General features: G+C 45.4%; 1 protein-coding gene across 1 annotated transcript in view; it reads right to left on the bottom strand.

Moving 5' to 3' along the window:
- Positions 1–13,375, bottom strand: part of USH2A (usherin) — a 390,811-nt gene that overhangs the window by 221,322 nt on the left and 156,114 nt on the right. The window contains exons 27-29 of the mRNA XM_059677365.1: positions 10,232–10,435; positions 9,990–10,070; positions 6,783–6,980 (exon numbers count right to left, since the gene is read on the bottom strand). Coding sequence (XP_059533348.1) covers positions 6,783–6,980; positions 9,990–10,070; positions 10,232–10,435 — 483 coding nt within the window. The remainder of the gene's footprint in view (positions 1–6,782; positions 6,981–9,989; positions 10,071–10,231; positions 10,436–13,375) is intronic.

The raw sequence follows: 13,375 nt of genomic DNA, 5'->3' as shown, positions 1-13,375 counted from the left end.
CTGCATTACCTAATGAGATTCTTCCGCATTAGCTAAGCAGGCCATTACATCATCTCTATTTTTACTATTTATGTCACAGGCCATATTTTTGTTCCTGTGAATTTTCTCAGACCCATTTCTTTCACGATTTACATTGAAAGAGTTTGTAATAAACTACAAATATGTAATATTAATTTATGAAGTACTATGGAAATGGCAGACGCTCGCAATTCATTTTTTTAATATACTATCATCAAAATGAATTCTTGAAATTTACTTGTGATGTCTGCCAGTTGTGGCAGCGACCACTAAACACCCTCTTTTATATCCTCTTCCTCCTCACAATAGAAGACGTACTTTTTAAAGCCGGGGAGGTGGCCCCCTGGAGGAAGTGCGTTTCCCAGCACATTCTGCAGCAAGGCACAGCCATGTGGCTGTTTCTGGCCACAGAATGTCACCAGAGGTGAAGGACCCATTTCTGAAATGTCTTCCCTGGGAATGTGCCCGTCTTCCTTCAACCATTCCTCCTTTCCGCTGCGAGGAACCCAGGCTGCACAGCTGAGCTCGAGCAGCCGCCTGGGACCGGGAGGCAGCAGCCCTGTCCCTACGGGTGTCCTGCCAGAAAGAGGAAACGCATGTGTCCCTGGCACTGTGAACAGTCCACCCGACATCGACTAACTGGACGTCCGTCACCAGAGAGAGAAAAACTTAATCTTGCTTATTAAGTCACTGTTATTTCGGGTTCTCTGTCTCTCAGGTGAAATTAACTGAAAATGAAAAACTCATCTATTCTATTTTTTCCCACAAAAAACTTTTCATCTTTTACATAACATTATACTCGGTGGGAGTTCTTGGACTATATTTTGGTGATGTAAAAGCAGTGTGTTTATTATGTGTATTTTACCACAATAAAAAAGAAATAGCAGCAGCAACAACAAAAAGATTGCAAAGGCAGGATCCAGCACTTGGTTGAAACACAGTACATAATGTTTTTGTTTTTAATAAATGAATATGTTTTGCTCTGTGTAATTATCATCATTGCAGCAACACTGGCTTCCATTGGTTGTAATTACAAATATACTGAGGTTCAGTTCCCTGATGAGATTTAAGTTTTAAAACTAATATTTAGATTCTATTCAGCTTATCAACACTGTTTTTCCTTTGGGAATATACATACTGAGTTAGAAATATATGATTAAGTTGTGACTGCTCTGTATATTATTTCATAAAATTAAAGAACTACAGCCCAACTAGGGTGTGGCTCAGTTGTTGATTGTCAAACTATGAATCAGGAAGTCATGGTTCAATTCCAGTCAAGGGCACATGCCTGGGTGTGGGCTAGATCCCCGGTAGGGGGAGTGCAGGGGGCAGCCAATCAATGATTCTCTCTCATCCCTCTCCCTTCCTCTCTGAAATCAATAAAAGTAAAAAAGAATTAGGGAACTACAGCATTGCTGACACTTTAGTAAGAAACAGTAACCCAATACTCAAGGCAGCAGGATAGAATAATACTGTATTAACATTCCTTTAACTATAGGGTTAGCGACAGAAAGCTGCATTTGTTCCTTCAGTAAAAGTGTACTGATCAGCTATCTTGAGCAAGGAAATGGACAAGACTTAAAATGAATGCAAAACTTATTGCCTTCCAGGAGCTTACTGTCTAAGAAGGAAATAACTCAGATGCACAAAGAGTGGCCATAGCATAGGCAGTCTTAACTGTGGAGTAGGAATTCTCAGTTGAACAGAACAACAACATACCTGGCATCAAAGCTTGTATTATAATCATCTCTCTGCAGGCTTCTCGAGTAAATATAATCATAGTACATTCACATAACTTGTATATAACATATACATGCATATATATGTATACATACACATAATGAGCAGGATCTTAGTTATGGATGGACTCATCACTGAGGTTAAGTTCCCAAGTCAGGCATAAGGCAAAAATCACCTATAAAGGACACTTTTCATTTCCTATATAAGTAGTGAGCCTTGTTACTGGGGATCACAGTGAAGGGGGGCTGGGTTCTCACGCCACATCCCCAGTCCCGGCATCAGAATCTGCAGTTGACAAGAACCCAAATAGTTCTCCCCTCCTTCCAGAAGAGCTCTCCATCACAGCAGAGGCCCTGCTGACACTGCCTCCGTCTCCACTGTCTTAGCATGTTCTGCTCACGGAGCTCATGCTAGGAGCCAGGGGCAGGAACACATGAAGCCGGGCAATCAGCCCAGCGGGGACAGGGTCCCTCTCAGCTGGCCGTCGCTCCCTCCTCCCTCCCCAGTTTGCAGCATGTGGTCCCTGGACCATCTGCAGGAGAACACTTGGTAAAAGGCAGGTTTCAGTAATCCTAGCCCAAGTATGCAGAGTCTCCCGTGTAGAACCCAAGAATCTGCATTTTTAAGCAACTGAGGAATCTCCTCATGACCAAGAGAGTTGGGAATTATACTACTAGCTGTGCAAGAGAGAGAAAAGGGAGAGACACCTTTTCAGTATGTCACCCACTTGCTTCAGGTAGACTAGCCTCTACTGCAAATGAAGACTGAGCCAGTTGTCTAAGCAAAAGCTGTCTTAATAAGTTAAAATGTCTTTCATTTCTACTTATATTTAGATTTACTAGTATCCGGGTTATCTGAAAGACTATTATTGATTCTTCTATGAAACTATAGTGAATAATACATACTATCATCTATGATTCTATTTGCGAAAGAAATATAACTCCCAGACTTTACCTTAATGTAATGAGAAAATATCTTCTATGTACCAATTATATCCCTAGCACTACAAATTATGTTGATAATGAAGTATATATGTTTAAACACCTTAAGAAAAAAATAAAAAGAAATAATTATAGTCAGGGGAGGGTGGGTGGGAAGTGATCAACCCAAGAACTTGTATGCATATATGCATAACCCATGGGCACAGACAATAGGGTGGTGAAGGCCTGGGGAGGGAGGTGGGGTTGGGCTAGAAGGGGTCAATGGGTGAAAAAGGGAGATGAGACATGTAATACTTTCAACAATAAAGATTAAAAAAATAAAAATTAAAAAATGAAAGAAAAGGAAATAATTGTGTCCGTGCACATTGTTGAACCCACTCATTCTTCACATCATCTCAAATCCAACTGAGAAGCCACTTTCTGAGCAGAAAACGCCAGGGCTGTCTCCCAGGGCAGCAGCTTCCCGTGTTAACAGGGCTGCAGGGAGAATCCTCAGAGCCACGCTGTTAATTGGAGGCCTTTGCGAGAAGTCTGAGGATACATAGGCGTGGTGACTGCTGGGCTTTCTGCCCTGGGGCGCCAGCGAGGAAATGAACTTCAAGCGCGCCCTGCTCTGAACCCTGGCCTTGGGAGGGCAGGGCAGCTGGCCGCCGCGGCCCACAGGGGCCCATTTGCTCTTGAGTGGGGCTGTTAACCCTTGGACTCTCCATGCTTCTGGGATTTATCTCATTTAATCCTCCCGTAGCCAAATTCATTAGTGGTAAATATTCCGTCTCACTCTTCTCCCAGTTGCCTTCCCTCATATTCATCCCCCCGCCACTCCGTTTGCCTTCTGCATTTTGTAAGCCTGACCATCATTTCCTATTTCTTTTCAATAACCCATTTCACTTAATTTTGGTCTATTTATAGGACTAATATTTTCCTTTGCTGATTTTAGGTAGCTACTTTTATTCTTTAATCATTTTTCTATAGATGGTTAACATTTTCTTGTCCTACATTTTCAAGTTTCAGGTGGAGGTGGAAGCTGTTATGAGAATTTCTGGGCAAAACTGAGACTTGACCGTTGGTCAGACTCTGCCTGCCTGGACCAGGGACCTGGACCTGGCTTTACCGCGTGACCCATAGACACTGAGAAAATACCCACCTACCAGCACCCAGGCTGCACTCCAGACCAAACACTGAGGCCGCCCCAGGCGGTGCCCGGGGGCCAGCATTTGTAAAGCTCCCGGCACGGCTTAGTTTGCACCTGGTTGAGTACTGCCATGTAAGAGCCCCAGTGTAATGACCCAAGGTTTATACACACATGGCAGGACATGAAACACAGGCCAATGGACACCTGACTTGAAGGAGAGCCCAGAGCAAGTGGAATCTGGAGCTGGTCCAGTACGTCCATGAGCTCTCAGCACCCTCCTTCTCGAAATACTGAGAAGACAAAAGTTGAGGCTTACAGATTACACTGAGGCCACACAAATTTATCTGTGGACCCCATCCTAATCCCAGCAAAGGTTCTTATTAACCACTAGATGTCCCGTAAATTAATCTGAAAATGATTTCATTTTCTTGAGTGAACACCAATCTAAAGACAAGTTTAGGGAGGGGGAACTGACTGCTATAATTAGGGGCTGGGCTGCGTTTAGCCAAACTTGGGGTTGCCTTTAGACCCCACTATGGTGCTCTGGGAGGAGATAAGTCAAGAAACCTGTTTCCTCCTCTTCAGTTTCATGCTATGCAAAAGACCTACAAGAACTTGGAATGTGCTAAGAATAGATTCTACACTTGATCTTAGTCACAAGGCAGAACACAAGTATGGAAAGGACTTTCTAACCTCAGAGGGAAGGTGGGGAGAGCGGGTGGGTGGAAGGAGATCAACCAAAGAACTTGCATGCATATATGCATAACCCAAGGACAGAGACAATAGGGTGGGAAGGCCTAGGCCTGGGGGTAGGGGCAGGCTGGAAGAGGTCAATGGGGGAATAAAGGGGACACGTGTAATACTTTCAACAATGAAGATTATAAAAAGGATTTTACAAGAAAAAAAAGAACTTGGAATCAATCGATTAAATGAGAGAGAGATGGTAAATGTCAAACAAAAGAGATAAAACACTGAGACTGTTGCGAGGGAGGCAAGCTGGTGACATGAGGAACAAATGCAAATTATATAAAAGAATCACACACAAAAAAACTTTAAAAATGATCTCAAAAGGCTCAGAGTAGAATCAACTCTGCAAAAATCAGGAAAATGAAAGGGAAACAATTATGAAGCAATAACCTAGAATCTAGAGACTAAAGAGCATAAAGACAATTAATTCCCTGGCCACTTACTAAGTGCTTATCTCTGAGCAAAATACTTTATGTAGGAAATTCATTTTTTATCTTTACAACAATTATAAAACATAAAAAAGGTTTCTACCCCCATTCTATATATGAGAAGACTCTGGTCTGGGGATATGTTTGTAAATTCCCCTGAGATCACACAGGCAAGAGACAAGTAAAAAAGAAAAACGAAAATAACGGTGATGGCTAATACCGATTCTATAGTGAGAATTATTTTTAAAGTGTTGATTCCTTTAAACCCCAATAACCACCTTATGGGTCAGAAAAATGCAACTGATGCATCTACTTGGTTGTAAGAAAGTAAGAAAACCCATGTGATAGATTCGGTTTCTCCTCTGGTGTTTAAGATGGTTTGATATAAATATCCACCGAGCTGGGTGAGAAAGCGAGGCTAGCATTTAGACAGTTTGGAAAAATATAAAATATTTAATGAGGAGGCTGGGAGAAGGAGCTTATTTTAGAAATGTGATAGGACTGGCGTCATGACCAAGTGCCCGTTTGGAAAATGCAGGCTGAGAATTTTTAGTGATAAACTGTGTGTGTGTGTGTGTGTGTGTGTGTATTTTTCTAGCCCCTTTAGCTACAACGTGCCCATCGGGCAAAGTCAAACTGTGGACTAACTCAGGGTGGGCTTTTATCAGGTGGTAAAAATAAAAACAAAGGAAGTAAAAATAGATGAAAAAGAAACTGTTGTTATATTTGAGCTGTAGAGGCTAAAGAGTCTAAAAAAGGAAGTAAGGGCTCAAGGGGGCTGACCAATAGCCCCCTGACAAGATCATTACGGCCACTCCAAAATCCGTATGATTTTTCAAGTTATAAATTCCTTGACAGAGGAAAACATGTGTTTTTATTTCTATCATATTTATGAAGTATTTTCCTTTTTTTTTTGGTCAAGGACTTACTCTGACTTTCTATTTAAGGTGCTGTAACACTTCATGAAGCTGTAAGCTGCTCTTATCACACGTGTGCACGGATTTGAGTCCGGGACATGTGTGTGATGTCCATGAGTCTAATCCACTCCCATCGGTCTGCGTGGCCCCATGAGAAATTGATTCACCGGGGCGCCCACCAAACTGCTGGCACTCTGATCCTCCTGTACCCGGACGTAATTAGGTTTAATCAGCAATTTTACAATAAATAATGGTGCCATGAACTTGGGCTGGTCCCAGAGAGTGCATTTTTTGCGTGGTGAGGTAGGTCTGCTGGTGCTGTGTGAACATGCAGAATCCCAAGAAGATGTCTGAAGAGCTTTAAGAGCTCTAGACACCTTTGACCTAATCTCCTGGGGACAGAGAATAGCAGCCTTGCACTGAAGCTATGCATAAAAGCCCACGATGATGACTCTTTTCACCTCAAATGGACGCAGGCTTCCATCTCATTAGATGGTTGTTTTGTTGTTTAACGACTATTACTTTTAATTTTTATGTGTTTTTTAATTGATTTCAGAGAGGAAGGGAGAAGAAGACGACAGAGAAACATCAATGATGAGAGAGAATCATCCATTGGCTGCCTCCTGCCCACCCCCTATTGAAGTTCTAGCCCATAACCTGGACCTCCTTGACCTCCTGGTTCATAGGTGGACACTCAAACACTGAGCCACGTCAGCCAGGCTGGTTCCTGTTTTTAAGCAGGCACATATAGATGAGTAATTAATGCTTTTGGAGGAAAGAAACCTTAAAGAATGCTTTTACTTAAATTCAAACAAAAAGCCAATGAATAAGGTTTACTCCCTTGAGGAGTCGCCTCTACCTGTGAGGTTGCTGGTGTGCACAAGCTCAGACGTGACACAGGGGGTGCGGGGTGGGCCGGGCCCGCCACCCTCAGGGCAGGCTCTCAGGGTGTACTTCTCAATCACACCTCTGACCTCCCCAGGTTCATCCCAGGCCACTTCCACGCTCGATCCGTTTATGCTGCGGACTCTGGAGGGGGCTGGCACGCTGCGTGGAGCTGCGGACGAGTGAGAGAGAAAATAAGAGGAAATGGCCGAGCGGAGGAGACTGCTGCCCCATTCTTCACTTTTAATGGCCGCAGTAAATCAGGCTCGACCATTAGCATAAATACAATTTATTAGAGTTGTAACTTTTCAGCACTGATTTAATATGACTGCACATCTTGAGCCATTCGGCTTAAGCGATATTTCAAAACCATCAAAACTCCATCGACATAACGTGCTTTCGAGTCTGGTCCAGGCTTTCCCCAAACATTTAATGGAGCCGACATGTTTCAAACATCACTCATAAGGGAGGAGGTGGACGGTGGGCAGGTAACAAGTTCAAACAATGGAATGATGTCCCCCTTTGAAGCGAGGTAATTAAGAGTGTTATTATACACAGCGGTTTGACACTTTTATATCTTCGGTGGATTAGCCAAAAATTATCACAAATGTGATGGTATTTTACTGGGATGTCTGATCTCACTTTCTACATTCAACTGTTCTAAAATTATTTTTTTAAAAATCAGAATTCTCTCAGATATGATATACAGATGCATTCCTAATTGCATTTCAGGGGGTGGAGAAGCGTGTGTCCTTGAGATTCTACACAATCATTTTGGGGGATGTTTTCTACAGAGTATCAAAAAACACTAACACAGCCCAGCCAGTGTGGCTCCTTGGTTCAGTGTCGACCTATGAACCAGGAGGTCAGGGCACATGCCCGGGTTGTGGGCTCAATCCCCAGTGGGGGACATGCAGGAGGCAGCTGATTCATGATTCTCTCTTACCATTGATGTTTCTATCTCTGTCTCCCTCTCCCTTCCTCTCTGAAATCAATAAAAACATATTAAACACACACACACACAAACCCACTAACGCAAAAGAAGGGATTTTAAAGCAACTGCAAAACTTCACTTACAAGCTGTGTCCCCTCATTTTAAAAATCTATACCTTTAACTATTTATCACGTGTTTCCACGGATCTGATCAGTAAAAACTTCATCACAGCTGACTGCGCTGGGGACACAGAAAAGGCCCGAGGAAGCCCTGGCAGGATGATGGATGGGAGACCTGCTGTGGTGGCTCCTGGACTCCGGGGCCCCGTCGGGGACGGTCGCTCTGGGTTTCCCCCATCCAGTAGCCTCCTGCTTGGACATCACCGTTCAGACCAATAAACAAGGCCAGCTTCCGGGGAGACAACATGAGCACAAAGGCCGAGAGGAAGCGCGGAGGCGAAGCGCTGGGGTCTGTGCCGTGAAAACAGCTTGGGCGCCCACAGAAAGCACGCCGGCCACACGGTCGAGCTGCAAGCAGAGGGATCCCGGGAGCGATGCTGATTTTATTAGTTCTGAAATGCGGTGCCCGGCAAAGTACAGGGCTGTCTAACAGATGGTCTTCTCATAAGGGACAGAGCAAAACTGACTCCAAAATAATTAAATAGCGCAATTATTCTCCAACCCCCGGGAGCATGTCACTGCTCAGGGTTGTGGTCAGATTGTAAATATGAATTTATGGCATAAAGACTCGGTGGTCAGACTGTCGCTATAAATTCACTGCTCTATTTGCATATTTTCTCAGTGGTCCTCAAAAAGGAGACTAGTGAGCTACATTCAGTGATGTACTTTCCAGATACTGATTTTCGGAATCAGATGAAAGGCAGGCTTTATGGCGTATTTGTTAATAAAGTAGAGAAGTGGGCCCTGGATGGTTTTCTCAGTGGTTAGAGCATTGGCCTGTGAACTGAAGGGTCCCAGGTTCGATTCCAGTCAAGGGCATTTACCTTGGTTGTCGGATAAATTGCCAGCCCTGGTTGGGGTGTCTGTGGAAGGCAACCAATGGATGTGTCTCTCTCACACTGATGTTTCTCTCTCTCCCCCCCTCCCTTTTACTCTCTCTAAATATCAATGGAAAAATATACTTGGGTGAGGATAAAAAAATAAAAAGTGTGCAATAGGGTCAGAGGACATGCCAGTAACAAGAAAATATTTTATATCAGAGCTTTTTCCAAACTCTGAACATTCAATTCATTGTCTTCCCTACAAATAGATGATCATGTAAATCACCCTGGGAAAAGGGGCATGATGTCTTCTTCTGGAGAATCTGTAGGCAGAGAGCTTTGAAAATTATTCTTAGTAGCCCATCTCAGTACGCAGTCATCTTTTAGATGGACAAGATTCCGCAAAAGATTCCTGGGTCAGTCACCCTTTGTTGATTAAAAAAAAAGTATGAGAGAATATCTTGGGGAAAAACGTATCTTTGGATAAACTGTGACTTGCTCAGGATCAATGTGAAGAGACGTTAAGTGGCATCATATGGAAATGTATTTGCCTCTCTCACAGATACCTGACCCAAAAGGGTAGAAGGCTTCTGACTCACACAACTTTCTGTGAGGAACGCCTTGCTGTGATGGATCATCACCGTAAGACGCTCAACGCACTCATAAATCCGTTGTCTGGGATGAGACCTAGGGCATTCTATCTAACTCCTAGTTGTCTCCACTCCGACGGAAAGGAAGAGTAGACCAGTCAGCAATTTCTGTCCCGGGAGAGCCATTCTAAGACCCTGCAGTCAGCACCATCGCAAACGTCTGGCGTGACGGGACCAAACCCAGGTGCTTCCAACCAGGGCACAGGTTTCAAGGTCACCTTCTGGGAGAGGGAGGCCACCCCCTCAGTGGTCATCCCGACGTCACTTCCTGGGGCCTGTCCAGTCTATCACAGCTTCCTGTCCTCAGCCTATTACTGTAGATGCAGGCTGTGAAATCCCTAAGACAAATTAAACATTTCTTCTTCAGAAGAGGAAAGAGTCAAGCCTCAGCCTCTACTTACTAAATTCCCAAAAAAGCAAAGCACTTCAGTCATCGGCAGATGCGTCAGCCAACCAAGGCACGCTCTGCTACAGAGCGCAACATGCTCCTTGCGCCAAGACTGTGGTGGCCTTCCCTTTCCTTCACATGCGCAAACATGGGTGCACAGGCATGTGCATGTGTGGGCACATAGACAGGAGGAGAGAAAAGCTATTTACCTGCTCCAGTTGTGCGCCCCCGGCTCCAGTCACTCCAGACAGAACCCCCTTCGTGCGAGGCCATCACACGGTACAGGTATTCTTACATGGAAAGAGGAAGTAGAAGAAGTAAAATATTAGTCCCTGCAGACAAGGGGAGGGGCTGGCAGGATGGAACAGGGGGAGGGGCTGGCAGGAGGGAACAGGACGAGGAGGGGGAGGAGGTGGGTGACATGTCACGTGGATGGAGCCCCCCACGTTACCTGTGAAGGGCTGCAGCTCACGCTCCTGGGCACTGAGCTCCGGGCCCCGGTACACCAGGATGGAGTCGTTCCCCCTGCAGTTAACGGCGCTGTCACTTGACAGGCATCCGTCCAGATTGACTCTGACAGCGCCGCTGGACACAGATGCCAAGCGGAGGGCGGTGCCACGTTCAAACGCAACGTCCCGCATGCAGCCGCCGAAACCTGGCCAACAGGGAGAGCCTGGTCACCCACAGGGAGAGAGCCACTTGTCACCCATCTCTCTGTCCTCGGCAGGGCATCTGGGTGAGGGGTGGGGGGGGGCGTTAGATACAATCTCTAAACCTGCACATCTCCTGGGGGAACCCTTGGTGCCCTCTCCCCTGTCACAAGGAAATGCTTATATTGATGTTATTTGGGAAAAAAATATAAGCAGATGAGTATAATTCAACTGAACTTTATTCAGCTGAACGCCTGTGCTATGCCTCTTCAGGTCTACATTTCCTCCTTGTGCAGATGCTACTGGAGTGATATTTAGCTCATTGCACATTAAGGCAGAGGTGGGGGGATCCACATGCCCGCGATTCCGAAAAGTTAAGTTACCTACAAAAGTGAGTATTTAAGGGCCACAAAAATAAATATCTCAAGTAGCATAATTTTTCAACAAGATCACTGGGGGAGAAATACCATTTGAGGATATTATGCAGGACACCAGGAGGGGGAACAGAGTTTTGAAATACACTGGGGTCCTCAGATACTGCCCTGCATCCCTCACTAATCGCTTCGGAGATACAGAACGAAGTCCCTGTAAAATCAACAGACAGAGGGGCTACGGCTGTGCTCGACCATTTTCACTGTATTCCACACCGTGAACATACAAATGGTCCCAGTTTGGGGTTCGAGGTGGCATGACAGGGACCAGGGTTGTTTTGACAATGGCCACACCCAGAAGTGTCCCTGCATGTGTCATCCACGCAGTTCAAGCCCATGAAGCTGAACCACAGAACGTGGAGAAAACGGAGGGGGATGCACTGGTTTTCAGTTGGAAAACTTCAGGGCAGCCAGCCGGCTGGGGGATAGCAGTTGCTTTGAGTGACAGGCTAGTGGGTGTAAACAGAGACCAGCTCAGGGAGGCTTGGCAGTTCTCTGCTCAGAAAACTGCACAAAATGGTCATAGAAGAAATGAGCAGCCTGCCTTTGAGATTGCTGTTGTGCGCACCTATACACACACACACACACACACACACACACACACACACACTCCTGAACTGAACACGGTCAAGTTCGCAAGGCCCCTAGCACACTAGCACATGATTAGCTCTTTTCAAGACGAAAGCACCTCAGCGGAGAGTGGAAATAAAACATCATGCAAAGGCTGAGCAGTAAAATAACTTCATAGTAACAATGAACACATTGTTCTCTTCAGAGTTTATATGGTGTCTTATTATCTCTCCAAACACATTACGTGGGCCTATTTCCTTTTTAAACGCCGTTGCTATTATTCACATTCCTTTAGGCCCAGCCGATCGATACTGCTGGTCTATCGTGAACACACAGTAGATGCTCCGTAAGGTGGGTGAATTGAATTAAAAGCAATGAAGCTCAATACAAAGGCATCTGCTTGAAAACCCAAAGCTAAGAATTCAAATTTCTTTGCCAGTGATTTTCTGACGGCACGGAGCCCAATCACCCGACTTCTCTGCACATTACCAGCCAAACAGCGACCACGAAAGGCAGCCGTGGCCAACACCTGAGCTGTTATGAGAAACCCCGTTACTAAGGGGCACAGTTTCAGTTGGCAAGACGGAAAGAATTCTGGAGGTGGATGGTGGTGATGGTCGCACAATAGTGTGAATGTACTAATGCCACTCGACTGTGCATGTAAAAATAGTTAAGATGGCAAACTTCGTTACGTTGGATTCAGCGCAATCTTTAAAATTGTGAGAAAAAATATCTTAAAAATTAATTTACAGGATGGGATTTTAAATGTGGGAACGTCCGCAGACAGAGTCTGCCTTCATTCTGGAGATGAAGAATGGGGCTCAATGGCTGAGCCTGGACCCATGCACCTGGAGGTCACGGTTCGACTCCTGGTCAAGGGCACAGGCCTGGGTTTCAGGCTCGATCCCCAGTGTGGGGTGTGCAGGAGGCAGCTGATCTTTGATGTTTCTATCTCCCCCTCTCTTTTTCTCTCTGAAATCATTAACAATATATTTGAAAACAAACTGCTATGTTCATTTTGTATCCATTCTGAGGAATTCAAACATTTTCAGAAGATAACCTTGGGGATCGAGCAGAGGGTTCTGGGAATGAAGTCTGCAACGTTCTTTCCCACCTGCGCCGGGAGAAGTATTCCCATCAGGAACACTCCCCAACTTCCTTCTGGATTTGAATGGGACGGGAGGATAAGAAGAGGGGCGAGGGTCTGTGAGTGGGAGCAGTGTGGGCGCCTCCTTTTCTTGCTTCCTTGCCTTTGTGAGAATCAAAAACAAACAAATGAACAAACAAAAAACCCTCCCCCGTCTATGCCCGCTCCCAGGTCGCCACATAATTGAAAGGTGGCCCAGAACCCTGGGCTGACACAGCCAGGAGCCCTTCTGAAGGAGGCAGTCCAAGGCCAGGCTGGTGGTCTGGCCGGAAGGCTGGCTTCAGCCCCAGTGTCACCCCCTCCAGGGAGCATGACCTGTGACATCATGTGTCATGCCCGCACTTTCAACCTAGTAGTCAGTGACAGTCCCACAGGCAGTTCTAAGCTAAATGCCCAGGATCTGAGCTAGTACATGGCCAGCGAAGTATGTTGCCCAGCATATCCACAATACACAGAGAACTTAATTTGCATTTGATTCAAAGGAAGATTCCAACATTAATGGATTAAAAAAAAAACAAACACAAAAAAAACCCAGCCCTGGCCCTAACTGGTTTGGCTCAGCGGATAGAGTGTTGGCCTGCAGACTCAAGGGTCCCAGGTTCGATTCCGGTCAAGGGCATGTACCTTGGTTTCGGGCACATCCCCAGTAGGGAGTGTGCAGGAGGCGGCTGATTGATGTTTCTCTCTCATCAATGTTTCTAACTCTCTATCCCTCTCCCTTCCTCTCTGTAAAAAATCAATAAAACACACCCAAAAAACAGCCCTGATATGACCACAAAACAGAGGCTCTGAAAGAG

The sequence above is a fragment of the Myotis daubentonii genome, chromosome 20 (assembly GCF_963259705.1).
Source record: "Myotis daubentonii chromosome 20, mMyoDau2.1, whole genome shotgun sequence".
In the NCBI taxonomy this organism is placed as follows: Eukaryota; Metazoa; Chordata; class Mammalia; order Chiroptera; family Vespertilionidae; genus Myotis; species Myotis daubentonii.
Note: the sequence above shows the minus strand (reverse complement) of the source record. Positions and strands in the feature narration are given on the sequence as shown.